Source organism: Haemaphysalis longicornis, unplaced genomic scaffold (genome assembly GCF_048455015.1).
Source record: "Haemaphysalis longicornis isolate Haplotype H1 unplaced genomic scaffold, Haemaphysalis longicornis Haplotype H1 scaffold_6, whole genome shotgun sequence".
NCBI classification, from domain to species: Eukaryota; Metazoa; Arthropoda; class Arachnida; order Ixodida; family Ixodidae; genus Haemaphysalis; species Haemaphysalis longicornis.
In genome coordinates this window covers 43,049,621-43,066,281 of record NW_027526407.1, presented here as the reverse complement: position 1 = coordinate 43,066,281, position 16,661 = coordinate 43,049,621, and the positions used below count along the sequence as shown (strand labels likewise).

The following is a 16,661-nucleotide window of genomic DNA, read 5'->3' as shown; positions in this document are numbered from 1 at the left end:
GGAAGGAGGGACAACCGGATCAGCCTGCCATCTGTCGAAAGAAACCTGAAGTAGTACTGGGCTGCTTCGGGCTTTTGCCACTAGCCGTAGAAGAAATGGCATCGATACGCTAATAAACAATTCTTAATTTTTCTTAATTTAATGTTTTTTTTATTTTCAATAGGAAATTTTATTGAAGGTATTGCCCTAATAAAACACGAGGAGCTAAGTCTTGTTTTTGTCTCCTAGATGCCGGGCAATCCACTTGCATTTCATTTGCTACGAAGCAGGGATTCTCGCACGGCCCAGATTTCGAAGCGAACTTTCAGAGCTGTTATGCATTAAAAGAAAATTGCAGGAAGAGCCTAGTGGGAATCGTCGCTCAGCTATACACCCATTCCCTTCAAGTCAGCTTCCCTACTACGCACACGTGTACCGCCGGCAAAAGACTTTTTCAGACGCCTTATACGCAGTCTGCTATCCAAGTAGAAATTCCCCAGGGGCTGTTTAGAAATACGTTCCTTAAGACCGCGTGTATTCTTATGAATGACTATTTACCGAACCCATAAAAAGTCGGCTTCCCTGCTATAAACACAACTGCTCTGCTAGAAAGACGTTTTTAGGAGCACTATAAGAGGCGTACATATATGAATACATGAAAGAGGGCCTTGTATTAAATACCTCTATAAGACATCATGTTTCCATATGGAGCTTAGTACACAATTGTCCAATAAAGTCGGCTTCACTACTGTACAGAAATGCATTGATGGGAAGACATTTTTAGGGACAATATCAGGACTTTGGTAGCAAGGTACGAAGGTCCAAGAGAATTTTATTAACAGCATTTTCTTGTGCTGCGAAACTGTGACACGTCAAAGTTACATACAGACACACGGGTTGGCTCGTTCAGTACACATAAAAATGCGTACGCATTAAAAACTTTTCCCCCTTGCGTCTTCGTTGACAGGCAACAGACTTTTGAAGAAGGCGAGGAGGAGGAGGAGGTCAGAGAGGGGAGGGCATTGAGTTGCGGGCGGACCCCGTGAAATCGCGGAAGTCGGTTCCGTGAATGCCTCCGCAGGTAAAAAGAAAAGAGGGGGGAGAAATAGAGGTCCTTACCGGCCACCTTAGAATCGTAGGCGACGCCCACTCCGCAGACTCCGTTGTCTCGCTTGGCGGACACCTCCCCGGCGCACCGCGTGCCGTGACTGCGCAATGGAGATAGCGGGACACAATGTTGCGGACGTCGCGTGCGGCCGCCACGAAGCAGTTACGGGAAGGCTCGCTTGAAGTTCACTTCAGCGAACAGGCGGAAATACGAGATAGGATCAGTAGGATGCCTTTTTTCGCATAAAATAGCACACAAAAGCTTGCATTCGATCTCGCATTTCCGCCTGCATATAATATACTGCAGAACGAGCAGACGAACTGGTAACGAGTTTTATTGAAGCTTCGGCTGGGGCACAAGCCTTCGTCAGCCGAAACGCCCGAAGCTCTGCAGTACATTTTACGGGGCCGATCGTACCTTCTTCCTACACGCGCGCATACATATATATATATATATCCCTGAAGGTGTCCCTGAAGAAGGAGTTTCTAACTCCGAAACTGTTGGCAACAAAAACGGGAAACGTGTCAGTCGACTTCTTTCACTATTTTTATACTGGCCCATCGAACCTCATGATCTCTCTCTCTCTCTCTCTCTCTCTCTCTCTATATATATATATATATATATATATATATATATATATATATATATATATATATATATATATATATATATATCAGACAGAAATAAGGGTTGGCAGTCAAGAAAATCTCGGAAAGCAAAGGGAGGATGTGGTAGGTAATTGAAACAGATAAAGAATTTGGAAAGAAAGAAAGAAAGTGGAGAAAAAATGCCCGCCAGGTGGGATCCGAACCCACGACCTCCAGAATACCGGTCTGGATCCCACCTGGCGGGCATTTTTTCTCCACTTTCTTTCTTTCTTTCCAAATTCTTTATCTGTTTCAATTACCTACCACATCCTCCCCTTTGCTTTCCGAGGTTTTCTTGACTGCCAACCCTTATTTCTGTCTTAATTTCAACGAGCCCCTCATTTCCTATTCTGATTCGCTACATGCATAGCGAGGGCCTCTGTTCTGGCAGTCTTGGTGCCATAGGGAGCTTAAGAGGGTTCAACGCTGGTCGACGACTCTCGACATGTCGTAGACACTCGAGTCACGGCCCGGGGGTTAAAAAGAAGGTCCCCTTCACCCCGAGTAGTCAGAGTGGCGCTGGCTACCACCCCCAAGCGCAGGAAACAAAAATACCTAACATAAATACACAGAAAGTGGAGGGGAAATATAGCCCCGCCGGTAGCGTAGTGTTTATCGTACCAGACCGGTATTATGGAGGTCGTGGGTTCGGATTCCACCTGGCGGGCATTTTTTCTCCACTTTCTTTCTTTCCAAATTCTTTATCTGTTTCAATTACCTACCACATCCTCCCCTTTGCTTTCCGAGGTTTTCTTGACTGCCAACCCTTATTTCTGTCTTACTTTCAACGAGCCCCATATTTCCTATTCTGATTCGCTATATCTATATCTATATATATATATATATATATATATATATATATATATATATATATATATATATATAAACAGTAGAAGAAACGTCTCGGGGACCCAGAAGAAATATTTGGGAAAATGGTTGACTCACGATTAACAACAAAAAAAGTGTTTTATTGACCTTTCGACTGGAGGACCAGCCTTCATCGGAGTAACGATGAAGGCTATTACTCCGTTGAAGACTGGTCCTCCGGTCGAAACGTCAGTAAAACACTGTTTTTGTTTCTAATCGTGAGTCAACTATTTTCCCAAATATATACCGTATTTACTCGCGTGATTATCGCACTTTTTTTTTCGCAAAATTTGATGCAAATTTAGGGGTGCGTTCATTACGCGGGGTAAATTTTTTGCGAAAAATGTTTCAGCACAGCAAACACAAGCAAGTTGTGGATCGAAAGTTTTACCATAGGTCTCATGAACATAATAAAAATAATAAAATATAATAAAAACTCCGCACAACGCCGTCAGCCGCTTTGCAAAGTGACACAAACTGCAGCGTTTTCATGAATTACGGATCGCGCCGGAACGAGTTTGCAGCGGTCGAAACGTCAGTAAAACACTGTTTTTGTTTTTAATCGTGAGTAAACCATTTTCCCAAATATATACCGTATTTACTCGAGTGATTATCGCACTTTTTTTCTAAAAATTTGATGCAAATTTAAGGGTGCGTTCATTGCGCGTTGTAAATTTCTTGCGAAAAATTTTTGAGCACAGCAAACACAAGGTCGAAAGTTTTACAATAGGTTTCGGGAACATAATAAAAATAATAAATAAAACATAATAAAAACTCCGCACAACGCCGCCAGCCGCTTTGCAAAGTGACAGAAAATGCAGCGTTTTCATGAATTACGGATCGCGCCGGAACGAGTTTGCTGCGAGGTGACAACAGTTCGACCAATAAGTGGCTGCCACAGTCACCATGCGGGACACCAAAGCAGACGTGGCAGCCGACTCAGCAACCCATGCAGCAACCTGAGCGCGCTGTTTCTTTGTCTTGCAAGTAAATTTCCTGCATTCAGTGAGAGTTTCTTCCTCGTCAATATTGAATGCACGCTTGCCGACATCGCGAATATCGGGAAGTCTGCCGCAGTAACACAGCCATGTCATTTTTGAAAGGCAAGGAAACAGAGGTACGCACGACTATCATCAGCTAGACTTGGCACACATACGACATATTCTGCGGCTAGTCCAGGGTGCGTTCAATGCGCGGGGAATAAAAAAAGATCTTGCTTTGGCGACAGGGGTTCAGGGGTTCGATCATTAGGCGAGTAAATACGGTATATATATATATATATATATATATATATATATATATATATATATATATATATATATATATATATATATATACAGGACAGAGACACACAAGAAAAGCATTAAAAATATATATATACAGTCGAACACGGATATATCGAAGACGGCTATATCGAATTATTGTCTATATCGAACTCATAAATTATCCCCTTGAAAATTCTGTGTAAAAGTATAGGAATTCGTACGTTTATATCGAACCGTATTTTTCCCGACATTGCGTATATCGAACGCCCCGCGAGCTGGAAGGTACTCTTCGGCGGTCGCTGCACCCGCGATTGAGGTTGAGGAGAATGTGGAGGAATGCGCGGGCATGTCGAAGACTGGTTCGCGGAACTAATCCACCCTACCGGAACGAATTTGCGCTTGCCCAGTCGGGCCCCGCTACCGGCCGCCGTAGCGTTAGCGGACGGAGCCCGGTATGCTGAATCTCTCTAGGCACACAAGCCCGAACGCTCGGAAAATGTGAATGCGAGGTAGGGATGCCCCGACTGCGCACCTCCTTTTTTTGTTTTGCGGCTGCGTACGTTCCACGGCTTGCAAAAAAAGGTTTTTTTTTTTCTCTCTCTCTGGGTCTGTCTTCCCCCGATGTCATCTCGGGAAAGGGAAGAGGGAACGAAGGCGCTGGCGGCCTCCTTCTTTTGCATTTTGCTGCTGTTGCTGCGGTTTGGCGAGTTGTCCCGCACCTTTCGGAGATCACTGTTTCTCTCGAAGATGACCATCGCGACCGCTTTGTTGCAGTCCGTTCAGAGAGCCTTGGAATTGTTACCTTCAAAGTTCTTGTGGTGCGCGCGCTGTTCTTCTTTTGCATGCGTGTTGTGCATGGTGTGCGAAGGCGCAGCGTACTGCTGGAATTTTGTAGTTGTGCAGCCTCGAGAAGATCGAGACCAGCTTCTTTAATTTAATTTCAAGAACGAAGAAGCAGGCCAAGGTCAGCGATTTTTTTTTCACGGAAATAAGGCGTCCTGTTGCGTCGTGAGTGCGGAATTAGTTGTCATTCTTGAATGCGACGATCGGTAAGTGCTCGTCCGCCATAGGTGAGGTCTCAGAGCCCATATTTTTATATCGAATTTTTTATATATCGAACTATTTCGCTATCCCCTTGGAGTTCGATATATCCGTGTTCGACTGTATATCGATCAACAACAATGTTAACTTACGTATCGGCCGGGAACTGGCCTTCATTAGAGAAAGTACTTCCCTCTGAGGAAAGCCAGTGCCCGTTCGACGATGCGCGTGTTGAATTTTTTTTTCATTCTGTTTTTCTGCGATCCCTGGCAGTTTACTTTGCTTGCACACGCTCTATTTCTTTTTTCATAATTTTATTGAAGATAATGGGGATGCTGGTGTAATTCATATATCGGCAGTCAATGCCCACTAGTCTGTTTGCAATGTTTACGTGGGAAAAAGAGATGGCGCAGATACGTTTCGACGCTTGAAATAATTGAGAATGTCCAACAAAGAGAAAAGTCTGTACTCCATGTGGGTTTTCTTTTGTTAGCAGTGGAAAGTCTGGTATGTTTGTAATGCCACTGGCAGGAATTCAAAGAGAGGAAGCAGATAACGCATAAGGAGCGCACATACGCCCTACACGTATCCACAGGGACAACAACAACAGAAAGAAAATAAACGAAGTGTTAGGTAAACATAATTTTTTTTCTGGACCAGCTTTTTTGTGCTGACTGACGTTCATAGAAATATCTAGGGCGGCGCCAAGAAGCGGCTACTTCTTTATCACTCGGAAGTGTACCGATCGCGTTTAACCGCACCTCATACGCATCGTGCTCTACGTCTTTTTCGCTGCATGAGCTTCGGTATCGTCTGTTCAGCTCGTCACGGCTTTCCTCCTAAGCGCATTCACTTAATCTCACGGCTGTTGTAGCGGCATTGAGAATGTGTCATTACGAGACAATTACAAGCGGAACATGATAGGGACTTAATGAATAGATTCTGGGTCAGCGTGATCCCAGGACGATCCCGTCTTAATCATTTACGTCCCTGTCCTGTTGAGTTAGTAATCCTGTCTTATTACGTCAATACCAACTACCCCAACGTTCTGACTTGACTTTTTTGGATCATTGGGCTGGTTTGTTACCACCGCCGCAGCCCCACCAGCCCGGTTGAGCTGTAAGTATTTACAAAGTAAAAAAAAAAAAGCACCCAAAGCCTAAAGGGTACCGTAGGGATAGTTGGCGTTGAGGCTGTTTCCAAGTGCACGTGAACAGACAACGAATGACAGGGCAACAGCGCTGTTGTCCTGCCTGTCCTTCGCTTTCGTTTCTTGCCCTTTTGCGCGCAGTTTGAAAACCATGCCCCCTAAACATCTCCTTGTTTGTCGGCCGGTCAATTGACGCAGCAACAGCCACGCATTCGGGCCTATAAAATATATTTCACGTCTACCACAGCACCAACCGACTTTGCAACGAAACAGGTATGTGTGTGATCCTGATCGTAATTGTTGTTTCGAATGAACGAAACTTAGCTGGACTGAGCTTGAACGAGAATCATAGACTCCCCTCTAAAAAAAGAAAAGGCCGAAAGAAGAAAAGCCGATCGTCTGAACAGCTATATACGGCCGAAAGAAAGACATCGCCGTAACTGGTTTTACACAGCGAACCTCCCTACGCAAGCAAGAAGGAAGAAAAAAAGACTGAAAAAGAAGGTCTCAGGGCTGCGGGGGTCTTCCGCGACCGATCCGATACCGCAGGAATTATGGCCACCTGATCGACGTCGGTGCCAGGCCGGCCCGCAAAGCAGCGGTGTGGGTCACCACGATCCACGGAGCCGCCGGCCGGCAGCGCTGTTAGCCTAGTTCTGCCCGAGGTGAAACACGAGTGGAGCGGAGGGCGAGGGGGATTGGAAGAATGTTTCCGTCGGCTGCTGACGACCATTACCCGGCTTCCGTGTCCGAACGCGGTCCATTTGCGAGCGCGATAGCGCAAGGCAAAAGAAGGGAGAATGTGCAGGAGAATATGCAAGGCAGGAGGGGGGAGGGGGAGAATATACAAGGCAGCACTGATGGAGAGACGAGAGTGAAGCAAAAAGAGATGCAGACAAAGGGCAATGAAAGAAGGAAAAGACGGTTCGGTGGGCGGAGCAAGGGGGTGAATTCATTGTTTCCTTCGAGGAAGACACGGCGCGAGTAGCGGAGCGTTGCGCGATCAGCGCTTGTGCAGCGCTGGTTCAGAGCAGATCAAACTTTCCTGCTGCCCGAACAAACAAAGAGAGAAAGCGGGTCAGCGTGTGTATGCACGCAGAAGCGGCAGAGAGAAAAAAATAAATAAAACGGTGGCAGGGTTTGAAAGCGGGCGTGCGTTCGCGAGTGCATTAGGCACACAGTTCGGCGAGAGACTGCCCTGCATATGTGCAGAGCGTGGCAAACTTGACTCGCGAGTGTTGTGCACTTGCGACCGCGGATCAGTTTGGGGGCCGCGTACGGCGATTCCGAGCAGAGAAAATGACAACCGGCTTCTCTGATATTGTTTTTGTCTCTTGCATTTGTTGCTTTTTATTTAAATACGTTCCATCAACAACAGTAATGGCACTCGAAATGTAGAGAAAAACAACCGTTTGTTTGTTTTGCCTTGAAGCTTCGCCCGAGGGCCAGATTACCCTTGACCATCAGAGCGAAATTCTAAGAAGGGGGCAGGGCTGGTTTGGTCGCGTAATGAGAACGGTCGCCAGCGCCTTAATCAAGGAGGTAATTAAGTGGGAAGTTGAGAAGAGGGAGGACTGGAGGCCGACCGAAGAAGAGGTAGTAGTATACAGTACAGAGGTCGACACCAGAAAAAGCCTCAAGACGAAGCGGGTCGCTGCTAAGACGAAATAACGAGAGCGCATGGAAAAGAAAACAAAAACAGAGCCGCGTAAGAAACGAGATACGGTTCTACGCAGTGGTAGCGGTGGGGTTAGGAAACAAGCCTGTCTGGTGTACCACCCAAACCGCAAGCGTGTGAAGACAGTTTGTGTTGTCACTAAAAGTTGTGCAGGTAATGTAGTTCTCATTTACCACGCGTATGCTACTAAAAAGCTACATTCAGAAGCCTCCGTATTAATTTCTCTTACCTTGCACCTAAAGCCTTACGCAAACTACCGCTTTCTGCGTTTTACTTCCATACGAAATTTGTCACGACCGAGCTATGCAGCAACTATTTTTCAGCATTACCGAAAACTCCACCGCGTGAAATCAGTTTTTGTACAAACTTTCTGTGTATTCAAATTACCAGGACGCCCGTTACTCGACAGGGGGCGAAGCACTGTAGAGGTTGCGTACAGCTTGCGTGGTTTTGACGCCTCAATGATGATGTGACAGGATGTAATTTGTTCTCGCAATTTAATTAGTTATAAGACGCTGCACATTAGTATTATTAGCTCAACGAGAAAAGTATTCTCGCTCGTAGTATTCTTGCTGAGCTAAAGTTCGTGTTTAGTTTTCATGGCATGTTTACCGGCAAAGCCAGAAATAATTTCCGCAATTCCGCGGACCGGTTTGACTTCCGTTAAACTCATTTCCCTTTACCATGCACCTCATCGCGCCCTTGTATGAATCGCGTTTTAATATGAAATACAAAATTTGACTGAAGATCCGCATACCTGTTCATACTTCGCTAATGCTGCCAAAATATCCTTCTTAAACGCTGGAAATACGTTTGTGACCCAAAAAGGTGCACATAGAATCGACAGTAAAAAAATTGCAGGCTGCTCAAGTATTGCCAAATGTCGGTAGTAAATATCACTAGCTAATAAAAAAAGCTCTAAGCAAAGTATTGCAGGCTAATAAGGTATCTCTAGTCAAACATCGCCAGCTAATCAAGAATATCAAAGGGAGGTGTCGCCAGATTTCGCAGAGTACCTAAGCAGTGCTAAATGAAGGATTTATATAGTAGAGTATCTCTGGCTAATGAAGTATCGTTAAGTAAAATACCGCTGGTAAAGTATCGCAGGCTAATACATTTTTGTTAAGCAAGGTATCGCTGGTGAAGTATCGCAGGTTAATAAATTATGTCTAAGCCAAGGATCGCCAGTAAATCCTCAGGTCAACAAACTTTATCTAAGCAAAGTATTGCTAGTAGAATATGTCAGGCTAATACAAAATCTCTAAGCCAAGTGTCGCCAGTAAAGTATAGCGGGCTAACAAATTATCGACAAGTAAAAAAAAAATTCACTAAAGAATTGCGGGATAATACAGAATCCTTAAGCTAAGTATGGCTAGTAAAGTATAGCGGGCTATAAATTATCACGAATTACTTTAACGCTGGTAAAATATCGCTTGCTTGTGAAGTATCGCTACATACTTCTAGTATATTATCGCAAGCTAATAAATTATAAGTGTCGCTATAGCAAAATATTGCAGGCTAATACAGACTCTCTATAGCAAAGTTTTGTCACTAAAGAATCGCAGGCTAATAAAAGTACCGATAGTAAGGTATCGCAGGCTAGTAAAGAATCTCTTAGAAAAATATGGCTAATAATTCAAAGCAGGCTAATAAGGCATCTCTATGTAACGTAGCGCTAGCGAAGCATCGCAGGCTAATATAGAACCGCTAAACAAAGTATTTCCAGTAAAGTATCGGAATAACCAAACTTCCACGCGGTGCCCACCAGGCTAAAATTGCTTTCAAGGGCCGCTGTTTACAAGGACCGCTTTCAAGAGCCGAGATCGCCATGCGGAAGCAATTTAAAGACCGAGAGCCACTGAGGGTGCTGCATAAATAAACGTACGCCCATGAAAGACGGGATGCTTTATGTAAGCTCTCACAGCGGACTCAGATGAGAAATATGCGATCACGGACGGAAGAAATGCCGCGGAGCGGTTGAACGACACAAAGTTTGATATCTGATCACCGAGAAAAAGTCCATTGCTTTTTTGACAAGTGCACTAAAGGAGCTTACTTTCTCGAACAGAATATCTCTGGTCATTGCTTGTTGCTATTGCTAGGAGAGTAGCTTTGATTCTGGCGTAGGCACGCTCGATGGGAGCATAAACCCGCGACGAGTGCGTAACTTTGGTGCAACATTACCTTGTCTCAAATGTCTGCTACTTCAGAATTGTCTTCAACGTCGTTAGTTCCACTGACAAGCACAAAAGTTGGGCAGGCGTCTTGTAACTTCTGAATCACGTTTTTTTAAATTTTTTACAAGTACTTTTTTTGGCCGTCATTTGTGTCCAAAAAGCGTGACTTGTCTCGGACGTACATCAATTAATTTCTTTCGCTGTTCGAGCTGGATGAACATTATTTACGAAATTGCCTGCCACAAACGTGTAGTAGCGCCCATTCGCGATCACGAGTCCAGAGGTGGATTCTTTGTGTTTTGCCCGCGCAGAGTGGCGCGGTGTCCATCAATTCTAGCTCCTGCCCGTTAATTCGAACTCCTCTTAATTCGAACAATTTTATGGTCCCCTTTGAGTTCTAATTAACGAGCTTCTACTGTAATGGCCTCAACCTACGGGTTTACCCGCGTCTGCTGGCGATACACGACAAACTAAATTAATTCAACATAAAATGGCGCCATTATGTGGTTAGTTGTAGGAAATGCAGACAAAAATATTGCACCATTTTTATGTTGCAAATGAATTGTAGAGGTTTTCAAGAGCGCAATTTTCTGCCGGCTTGAAAACCAATTACAACAATTAGCAAATAAATCACAAAATTTTTGCCGAAACCCCGACGCTTCTTTCGGGGTTAGCAAGCATCCATTGGGCCAATTAAACTAGTTTGAAGTAATTCAGCGAATTAATTTGGGCTCAGTGACTGTTAGTCACTGATCAGCGGTTTGATATTGGATCGCTGTAGGCATGGACATTCGATTTCATGTCAACAGGAACATGAGGAAGTGACAGAAACAGGTTAGCTGGTATTTAATGAAGCTTCACTCATTTTCATGACGTCACCAGTTAGAATGCTGACGTCACTACGAAAAGCCTACCAGAGGTGAAGCCACAACAAAACACTATTGCTTGTCAAAGACAAACACAAACAAAGCAAATGCAGTATCAGGAGACCCGCGGATGCGTGGAGCTTAGCTCGTAGCGAGATTCGGCGGGCTCTGACCCCTTGTTTATTTCACATGGCAGAAACAACATGTCGTCTCACCTGTTGAACCAATCGTCCGTGTACCTCGGATAAGGGAAGGGGTCATTGCTACTGAAGTCATAACTGGCCTTGGCATTCTGCGAATAGGAGAAGGAGACAGCGACACAGGCGCTAGAGATCGGCTTCCTCGGACACCCCAGAAGAATTAGATTGAAGACGACGGCGACGCCCTCAACAGCACGTTGGGTGCTCATCTGAACTCGGGGACAGTCACCTTCGCTTGCCGAGAATGACCAGAGCAAAGCAAAGTTCGGCTTCGGAATGAAGCGTACTTCTGGTGCCGCGTCAAATTTCCACACTTTATTGCTTGAAGCACGACGGGCCACTTTCCGTAGATATATTGATCTTACTCATTCGTACGCATATAAAGAGGAATAGCATCGTTTAAAATAATACAGGACCAAAGGACAACTAACCTTTTGTTTTAACGTAGATGTCTAATATTTTACAATTTCCTCGGTGTTTGTTCGGTGACAAATGCAGCATTCATCAAAAATTAGAAAAAAAAGAATGAAGGAAGCAGTTTTTTCTCTCTCATTTACACACCCTTTTCTGTGACGTAAACTCTACTTTAAGACAATTTTATGGTTATTTTTTTGTAACCTGTGCATTCTTGCAAAACAATAGGCGGCAATTAGTAGCAACGTCGCGATTTTTTCCAACCTCCAGCGTGACGAAAAGCGAGCAATCTCCGAGCCCTCAATCACATTCCGCACGCACCATCAAACGACCGGTCGGTCGACTCACCACGCAATCAGATCGCCGAGTATCATGTGCGTCTATTAATCCCCAGGACCTCCTATCAAGCGGCCGCAATTAACCTAATAGCGTACTCCGCTTTCGTCCTATGCTGTTACCGCCGCCCGCAACCAACGACCACAACAACAACATCGAGAAACGCAATCTGAAATATCACATTTTCAGCTCGTCTACATGCACGTTGCTGCAAGCGCTGCTGCTGCAAGCGCCACCTAGCATGCGTAGCTTCCCGCACGTTTTTGGAAGCGGCCCTGACAAGCTGGCGTGGTGTGGTGCGCATCCGAGAGGATTTGGGTGGAGCGGGTTATTAATCACGACGCCACCCGCTGCGAGAGCAATGTACCAGAGGTAATGAGCGCCCGGAGCGGGGTCCACGTAACCGCTTCTCCCGTAGCACTACTAATTACAGGCCCTTCCTTAATTGTACTTTGTTTTATTGTTCTTTTGGTGCGGTTTGCTCTTCTAACCATGTTTTACTTCTAGTTTTAACAAAAATAACGAGAAAGGTAATACCATTGAAACCGTTCACGGTATTTGGATTCTAATTTAACTTGTCTGCTTCCTGTTAAAGTTGTGAGACAGGTAGGAAAAAAGTTCTCGAGCACAACATCGAAAGAAGGGGCAGGGTGAAAATTATTCATCACTAGAGGCTGCTGCGCGTTGTCACGAAAAGAAAGATAAAAAAACTGGATTTGAAACCATATTAGCAACAATGCTTGAAATGTGCCGGGTGGAACACGGTAACAAAGGACGTCTTTCCACGATGGGAGCACGCAGTTCGCCTGAGCTTATTTTCTCTAATTTCTGGCGTCATTATGTATCTAATTGTTCAATTATTGTTTATCTAATTGTTTATATTACTGTTTTTCTGTATAACCTGATTATTTATAGCCAACGTCACGGCAGCACATCCTCTGTTGTAAAACCACGGCAGGTGTCCACGCTTCCACGAACCGTGGTTCTCTTTGGGGTTATTGTAAATTGTACTGTGAACAAAGACTGTCTCAACATTTTCGCGTTCGAAACTACGCGTATGCTCGCAGCTCTGAGCTTTCATTATCCGGCTTCAGTCTTCTCCTTCAAACACAAGGCCGCCTTTTCTGTCGAGTTAACTTAACCAAAGCAGACTTCATGTTACGTTCAGGTTCATCTCAAATCGAAATCGACCTCACTCAAACGTTCTCACTCCTTTCGCGTTTCTCCCAGCATATATATAATACTACCAACGTGGCCGCCGCGATAGAGGCATTAAAAAGAGAGTAACCGCCGAAGGCACGCGACGAACGCGACGACCCTGCCGGCATAAAACACGACAGGGCGGGCCATTTATCGCGTCGCCCGCGCCAAGCCAATCCAAGCCAAGCCAAGCCTAGACGCCGCTGGCTCCAGCTCGCGTATCGGCCAACCCCTCCTTCATTAGGAGGTCTAAAAACTCGTCGTTGCCCTCGAGTGATTGGTCACATTTTCCCGCCACAACACGGAAATGTTCTCTCATTGGTTCATTTTCTGAAAATTCGTATGCAAACCTTACCAAAGCAGGGCTGTCATGATTGCCCGAGTAGTTAGGCTTCCTCATCTGGCTGTCGCCCCGGGCTACCGTGTAATGGCTGTCGGCCGTAATTAACGGCGCCTCGTGATTGCCTCGGGGCGGGGGCGGAAACGGCGAAAGGGAGAAGCCTGCCCTCCGGCCGGTACTTACGTAATTGTCCCGAAGGTCCGGGTGCATATAGTCAACCCCTGGTGTCCGGGATACGGGAAGAGGCGCGAAAGACAAAAGGGGGGGCGGGGTCACAGGAGGGGAGAAGAGAGGCTTTTGTTAACGAGACAATAACACGTGGCTCCCGTACGGTCGACATCACCGGGGGGGCGCAAGCGCCCGCTAAGTGCTTTTAAAAGCGTGTAAAAAATAACCCCTTTCAGCACCGACGGAGTTGGGTGTACGCTGCTGCAAACAGGCTTACGTCAAGCTCAAAAGGGGAGTGTTTTTGAGCCTATAACGTGCTTTATTTTTTCAGCTGCAGAGAAGTGGGAAACACGACGCAGTGCACTTAGCTCGTTAGGCCATCGGATTTCGTTTACAGTTCGCGGAATAAGATTTCGGCCCAGAAAGACGACAGTTTAACGGGATAAATTACTTCGATCTCTGGAAGCTGTCGTGTTTCCCTTTGCTTTTATGTAAACTTCAATTTAGTCAAGCGGAGCAATTAGACTTACTGAACAGTTAGACTTAGACTTAGAATTGGCGTAACTCTACACGTGGAGTAGACAGCGAACAAGCTGTATATTTGATGGATCATCTGCGGCGACTTCGATTCATCTAGAAGGAAACAATAGGCACGCAGTGGTCTCAGAGGAAATCGGAAAATATACTATACTACGCTAATTACGCTATTTACTCCGTCTGCTTTCGGAGGAATTACGAACTATGCTGTACTATATTCACTGTGTTATTTTTTTCGTATACGTGCCGGAACTTCGAAACAATACTCTGAAATTATACTCCGTATAGTTTCACAGGAAATCGCACCTTATGTTCTGGTGAGTACGCATAATGATTCCTCCGCTCCAACAAAAAAAGGAGGAAGCTCACACCAACGCGTAATGTTTGCGTGCAGAGCGCCTATATAGAAGTCTCGCTTTGAACAAACACTTAAGGGCGTCGACAAAATTAGATCACGTGGAGGTGAATATTGAAAACGATGTAACCTGACCTACTGTTGGCACTAACTACATTATGTTATTAAAAACAGCAACGTTGTGCAAAGTTGCATACTAAGCCCATATTCAATACTAAAGCTGTTTTGTCCAGAGTGGGGACTGAGTGCAGCCAGCAAAGCGTCCGCTTTTTCCGGAATTTCAACAAAGGACAGTTTAAATCTGCGAACTAAGATTGCGCAGTAATTTCAGCGATTAAAAAGAGTAACTAGAATAGGATGACATGATTCAATCCTAGCTTTGGCTTCATTCATTCTGTTTTGTCATGCCACTGAAATAATTCATTACACAATAGTTGGAAACTCCTCCCCTAATACTCACTGCGCAACGCAAGCAAAGACGAAATTTAGGCCCGGCAAATTTTAAACAGACCCTGTTTCGTAAAAACAGCCATATAAGTTCTGTGTCAGGCTTCAACACATTGCATTACGAAAGAGTTATGCCTCGCGTACCAAGTTTATTTGTGGCTTGTTTTTGTTTTGGTGTTTTTCTTTTCAACATTACAAAACGATTGCTTTATAATGAAATGTATCGACAGTTTCAGGTACAGCACTTCATGTTCGTTTTCTTCAATAATAAAGTTCGTTGCATACATTACAAGACGATTGCTTAATCCTGTACCCGACAGTGCTGTACCCGACAGTGTCAGGTGCAGCACTCCATATTCGTTTTCTCCAAAAATAAAGTTCGTTGCAAGTCAGCACGTGTACCGAGCCTCCTATCTGTATTTTTATCCCTGTTGCGCCATCTGAACTTCGTAATACATTTGATTGTTACTGTGACGCTTGTTGCAACGTATAAAACTGATATTTTGGTATGACTCGTCATGGCCTTAGACAGTTAGGCGCAGTGCCGGTGTGCGGGATACGCTTGTTGCCAGAAGTAAGTAATGCCGTACGAATGTGACCTGCAAAACAAGCGGAATTTACGAACCGCAAACGTGCGCGTAGTTTGATACCTTTTCTTTTCTCTATAAGCACATATATATTTTTTATTTGGGAGAGAAAAAATGTGACTGTGCCGGATGAATAGCCTAAAAGAAAAAAAAAAAAAACGTTCAGAGATGAAATGCCAACGCAGAATATCTGAGGTGATAGAGTGCGCATGAGTTCGCGCAAAATTGATAAACGCCTGCACGAAGGGCAATTTTTAGAGCAAAGTTCGAAATAATATAAACTCTGGAAAGACTCTGTTTGTAGCTCGCAGGAATTTATAGGCAAACGTGTGGCCTCCCCTCACACTAATAATGAAAAGTGTCCACGTGGCTGCAACCTCGCCAGTGCTTTATTGATTCTAACACAGCCCGAAAAAAAAGGAACTAAGCGAAGAAAAAGCGGCAGAAGCGCTGAGTATCATCTCCTGTTTTTTCGCAACACGTAGGATAGATATATACGGCGTATATTTTTTTAGTGTATATGTACGCCGCAGTTTCCAATAATATCAACTTTTTTTTTTGCAATACGTAGGATAGATATATAGGCCGTATACATCGGTCAGTCCTAGTGTATATGTACGCACCAGTTTCCAATAAAACTTGTTGATAGTCAGTGGCCTTGCTGCTGTTTTCTCCGTTTAGAACTACTTTTTTCGCTTATAGAGGAAGCGTGAAGGCGCTCACCATGTACCCTAATGGTTTTATTTTTATATAAATAAACAAAATCAACAACAAAATCATCAAATATCCTCGTTCCATTTTAAGCCAACAGCACGGGTATACAGTCTGGCCATACGAATAAAAAGCACGCGGATATTGAGATGGATGTGACATCAGGTACCTCGGATCAGGAAATAATGCCCACCCAACCGACTCCACAACTTATCTGTCTGAGAGTTTGGGCGACTCTTGGTTTTTTAATACTGATTTCAACTAACCCAAGCGAACGAATAGACGGGCATGGCTCACCATCGTCCATAATGGCCGTAGTAACATTTTTGCCCGTGAAACCTTGAGCCCAGGCGGCTTCGACGTTCAGGTCCAGACGCGGCTTGCCACCGTTCTGGCCCACGTTTTTCTGCGAAGAGGGCGAAAAAAGAAGGGCGGGAAGAACATGTTACAATTGGAAAATACGGCTGGGAAAAGGGAACTCGCTAGTCAAACTAAAGCCACTAAAGTGACAGCAGACACGAGTGGCACGAAAGAAAGAAGACAGAAACAAAAAAGGAACCGCAGGAAAGAAATAAAAAAAGCGAATGA

At 44.8% G+C, this 16,661-nt stretch overlaps 1 protein-coding gene across 1 annotated transcript in view; it reads right to left on the bottom strand.

The window, feature by feature from the left end:
* Positions 1-16,661, bottom strand: part of Amon (prohormone processing protease amontillado) — a 227,402-nt gene that overhangs the window by 34,873 nt on the left and 175,868 nt on the right. The window contains exons 4-7 of the mRNA XM_077674113.1: positions 16,371-16,479; positions 13,452-13,489; positions 10,994-11,070; positions 1,099-1,187 (exon numbers count right to left, since the gene is read on the bottom strand). Coding sequence (XP_077530239.1) covers positions 1,099-1,187; positions 10,994-11,070; positions 13,452-13,489; positions 16,371-16,479 — 313 coding nt within the window. The remainder of the gene's footprint in view (positions 1-1,098; positions 1,188-10,993; positions 11,071-13,451; positions 13,490-16,370; positions 16,480-16,661) is intronic.